General features: G+C 35.6%; 1 protein-coding gene across 1 annotated transcript; it reads right to left on the bottom strand.

The window, feature by feature from the left end:
* Positions 1-3,130: 3,130 nt before the first annotated feature.
* Positions 3,131-4,310, bottom strand: LOC117571393 (V-type proton ATPase subunit D 1). The gene has a single exon (XM_034253512.2). The coding sequence runs from the start codon at positions 4,182-4,184 to the stop codon at positions 3,183-3,185; it is 1,002 nt and encodes a 333-aa protein (XP_034109403.1). The 5' UTR covers positions 4,185-4,310; the 3' UTR covers positions 3,131-3,182.
* Between the last annotated feature and the right edge of the window lie 924 nt (positions 4,311-5,234).

Here is a 5,234-nt window from a genome sequence, read left to right as displayed (position 1 = left end):
AATACTCGCATTTCTGTATATCAAATTTAGTATTTAATACTATTAGATTTAAAATAATAAATAAATATATTTTTAGCAAAATTTATCAAAACCCAAACATGTCTTATATATATCTGATTAATTCGTTCCACTGTAAATGTAAGACATCGTTTTAACACCACGTCTGCATTTTCCATTTGATGTCTCTGTCTGGCCTTTTGATCTTGGCGTACTAGAGCAAAAGGCTTTTCTTCCATTTAGTGCATTTGGTCTTGTCATTTTTAGTGTTGGAAGAAACTTTAATGACTTCAACTGCAGAATTTGAGTACAGTTGATTATGATCGATTTCGAAATACCCGATATAAGAAAGTGAAGGGTTATTATTTCATAATTACATCTTCAATAAATATTTGAGATATGTACTCGCACTTTATGTTGACTGACTTTGATATATTTATATGAACCATGTACTACTTGGTATACCCATTTACCTAATTGAGTACCGAGTATTTATATGGCATACGCATTTTAAGTTGCATCGGGAAATTGGGACTCAAACTAAAATGATATCTATATTTTTTGTGTTTGAGTAAAGCTGTTAAATATTTAACGATTTGTACTTTATTTGTATGTTTGGCATAAATTACTTTAATATTTAAAATGCACATTTCTCATTCGGTGAGTCTCAGTCCGTTCACTGAATGCGCATACGCCCCATGTGGCAGCAATAGCAGAACAGAACAGAGCAGTAGCAAAAGCAGCAGCAGCAGGCACATCAAGTGGCAGCCATCACATGCAATGTGAGAAATCATGCATAAAAATTTATTATGTTCAAGCGCATGTTGCAACATCATGTTGCCGGTGCCTGTGCCACCTCCTCGGCCGCCTCTTCTCTGTGCCTGCAACCATCATAATAATATCAATGGCAACAGAGCGCACAGGAAAAATGTGCAAACAAAAAAAAAGGAAAATAAAATGTAATCAAACATGCAAAATGCAAACGACATTTTACATCGAAACTGATTTACCCTATTTGAAAAAATATGTATGAAAGATAACTATTGTATGCACTCATCATTTGATAAAAAAAAGGAAAACTCAAAACTAAAATTGAAGGGATACACACAATAAACCAATAATAAATAAAGAAGTGAAAAACATAAATAAAAAACATAGTTGTTATTAAAATTAAAAAATATAAATTTTATTATTGGTTTATCTTTCTTGTAACTATAATTATTAAATAAACTTAAGTGAATTTGCTTGGTATAAAATATTTATTTGAATGCAATTTGCCAAAAATATTTCTTTCACCACTATTTGTTTCTTTTATAAATAAGTGTTTTCTTGTGAATATATTTATCAAAATATTCCGTTATATTCATCGAAGAATAGTTGAACAAATTTAAGATTTATTCATAAATAACGAATACTCGAGATTCTTTCCCTTTATAAAAATAATGATAATAATGTTAAATATTTCGAAGTTTCATATTGTTTCATATTATTTTGAATTTATTTCAAATATATGTTACTTGTCAGTTTAGAATCAATTGTTGTCAAGTACTTTCAATGTATCGAATGCATTGATATAGCTGGCACAACCGGTGTTTGTTGGCAATCTCATCATACATTGGTTTGGCGTCACATCGCAAAGTGCAGCAATGCAGTAAGCAGCATGCAACAAACGCCAGCAGCATAGTCTGTTGCAGTGGCAGCGGCTGCAGCGGCGACGGCAGCGACGTTAGCGGCAACATCATTTGAACTGTCATTAAACTTTGACTATCATCCTTTTATTATTTGGAGCTACCGTTGCTGCCACACTGCGGCTGTGGCTGATGCTGCAAGCTCTGCTCGTACTTGTTGTTGTTGCTGCCAATTGTTGCAGATTTTTGTTTTGTTTTTGTTTTTTCAACTACATTTTTTTGTATACATATTTTTTTTCTGCATTGCGCCTGCATTGTTGCTGTTGTCGTCGTAGTCGTTATATTTGTTTTGTTTTCTATAACACGTGAGCTTACCGCAGCGCACGTTGCAAGTTGTTGTCGCCAACAATGTCGATGTTGTTGCTGTTGGCCTTTATGTTGCTCGCAACAAGAGCAAAGAGTGCTGCATGTGTTTGCAATATCTGTGTTATGAGTTCTGTTTTGTGCATGTGTGTGTATTATTTTTTTTCTGCTGCCTCATGTTCCCTCCCCTTCTCTGGCTCCACAACCCCTTTTCTCTTTATCATGTGTCGTAATAGACGTCCTTTTGTTATGGCCAGTTGCATTTTGTAATATGCATTTGTCAACACAAAAGACGCACTGGCAATGGATGGCAGCAATTGCTGTTGCTGCCGGTGCTGCTGTTGCTGTTGCTGTTACTGTTACTGTTGCTCTCTAGCCGGGTCCCATTCAATAGTTGTTTCCCTTGTTGGTTGGCTGCTGCTGCAGCATGCTGTTGCATGTGCCGCATAATCGCAATTGGTGCTACACACAGGTGAAATGCTGGCTAACGAGCAACTTATAAGGCAAAAGTAACTGAAGCTTCCACTTTTAGATGCTTATTTGTCCTTAACTGAAATTTATGGCCATTCAAAATGAGACAATAACTATACTCATATTTAATTGCACATAATCAAAAGATGTTTCTCTTTCTGTTTGTTCGAGATAAACTAACATGTGCACAGATTTGAATTTCGATATGATCACATTTAGTGTATCCTGAATTAGTTAAGAATAAGACAATAATACGAATTTAGTTATTTATTTTATTCCAAATTTGGAGAAGTGCCTGAATGCTTTAAGTTCATTATTTGGTAGCAACTTATTTGCAACCAATAGTTTATCTTTACAATAATGTTAAAATATGTACATTTTAAAATTCGAGCTTAAATACATTATAATAAAATGGAAGCAATATATCATAAAGAATATACAATTTACTTCTGTTATTGATTTATATTATATTTCATTGTACCCTTATTATCGTTCATATTACTTTCATTACATTCTTAAATTGAAATCGTAGAGGGTTAGATTGCAAGAACGTGTGACCAAACTTCATTTTTTCAATTTTAGATGTTAAATTAATATGTTTTTATCAAAAAATGAGTGTGAATAAATGTCTAAGCTAATACAAATTTATGAAATTAATAGACTTCACGATAGTTATCATAAATATCACTTTTAATTTAGTTCATCACTTATATGTACATAAGCTCACTTATAAAAGCTCACTTCACTAGAACTGGAGGATTCGTCTGGTTGTTTTTCTTTCAGAACACGCCCGCTCAAGGAAATGAAACTCGCGATGCTAGCGCGTGGATTTTTCTGAATGGCAACTGATCTTATAAATGATTTGATATTAGAATCCATCTTGGCTTTCTCCTTATTCTGATTACTTCGCTTCGAGTGACGTAGAACATACGCATCCCTCAGGCGCTCTTCGAGGGATTTATACTCAAACACATCGTCATCGAAGAAGACATCGGCCACAGGATGTGCAGGACGACCACGTTTGAGATACTCTGCCAATTCCTCATCGGTCATATTTTTGGTCCTAATGAGTTCCGTGAATGCGATCTTCGCCTCCAACTGTTTGGCCTGCGATCGCTTCAGACGATAGAAATCCTCTCGCTCAAATTCCTCCAGCTCACCACAGATATACGTGTGCGTGTTGACCAGTCTGGGAATTACCACATAGTCCAAAGCATTGACACGCATGTTGGTCTGATGTGAGGCTATCGTCAACATTCGCAGCATATACTCCAAAGAGGCGTAGTATACAATCTCCTTAAGAGCCTCGAGAAAATAGGCGCGCACTTTTTGCACCTGCTGACCACCGCAGCTGAGTCCTGTATTGGGAAAGGCATCTTGTTCGCTCACTTCCAGCTCAAAGTAGTTCAATACAACACCCACAATCTTCTGAATGCGTCTTCGCAGAAATGTCCTGCCATTTTCACTGCCGGCCACAATGACTGGCTTAAAGTCTGTGCCCAGTAAATTAGCTTTGGCTATGGAGAAGATTGCAGTTCTCATCAAATTGTCCACATATTCCTCCTTATCGCCCATCTGACGCTTCAGTTCCCGCAGTTTCAAGTCGATCGCATCACGTTTTCGCTTTAGGAGACCCATGCCACGCTTGGCTGCAAGAATTCGCTGCTTCATCACCACCTGATTGGCGCGTGATGGAAACACTTGCAGCTTGTCCATGGTCGACATTTTGTCCTAAAGCTTTAAATGCTATGCTGGCCAGATCGCCCCTCAAGCGAGTTAAAGCTTTGAGCTTCTCACGAATGTGTACGAATGTATTTCTGATTGTGGAAATTGAGTTAATAGAAAAGCAAAGCCTTCTGATCATATAGTAAAATCGTAATATCAAAGATAAGTAAATGACATTATGCACATTTCATTTGTGCAACGAAATTGTTCTACTAATATTTTAGAAATTACTTCAAAGATCTAATGAAGTTAAAAACAGGTAAGAAAGTTTCTGTTGGGTATGCTCGACAATGTGATACGCGCTCCTTATTTTCAACAAAAGTAAATCAGTGCAGTTTTATTCTTAAAATATACCCAATACTATATTATACCGATGTCTATATTTAGTATATGGATAAAGTACATTTAAAATATACTATAGAGAGCAGAGCAGATCAGATTATTTTTAAAAATATACCAAAAATACTGAAGTATACCCAAGTATATATATAGAATGTTGATAAAGAACATTCAAAATATACTAGAGAGAACAAAGAACACCAGATGGTCAACCAAAGAAATTAAGTCTCCATAGAAGCATCTGTTTCCTATCATATACAAGTTTTACTAATTTATTTCATCTGATAAATTAATTGTATGTACCAATAATCTAACCAACACGCCAAATATGCAAAGCAAACTTGATCTTCTGCTGTTACCGAAATTTTCTATATAAAATAAACAAGTAAGAAAGCTACAGTCGAGTGTACTCGACTGTGAGGTACCCGCTACCCAATTTGATTAATTGCAATATATTTTGCGGTATTATTCTCAAAATATACCGAATATACTACAAATATGCTAAAAATATACCAATTGGTATATGTAGTATATCGATATGGTACCGCATTCAAAATATACCATGGACGGATCAATATACCAGATTGTCAGCCAAAGTAACTCAGACCCCTAGTAAGTAGGCGTTTTTGCCCATACAAAAGTATCGCAACCAAATTTTCAGGAATCATAACTACTATAGTTATTACTGTATATATACTTCCGCCGCGGGGG

Source organism: Drosophila albomicans, chromosome 3 (assembly GCF_009650485.2).
Source record: "Drosophila albomicans strain 15112-1751.03 chromosome 3, ASM965048v2, whole genome shotgun sequence".
In the NCBI taxonomy this organism is placed as follows: Eukaryota; Metazoa; Arthropoda; class Insecta; order Diptera; family Drosophilidae; genus Drosophila; species Drosophila albomicans.
The sequence above is the reverse complement of the archived record's forward strand: the minus strand, read 5'-3'. Positions and strand labels throughout refer to the sequence as shown.

Excerpts from the sequence above, each read along its gene's own strand:
- LOC117571393 (XM_034253512.2), bottom strand. The coding sequence starts at position 4,184 with ATGTCGACCATGGACAAGCTGCAAGTGTTTCCATCACGCGCCAATCAG.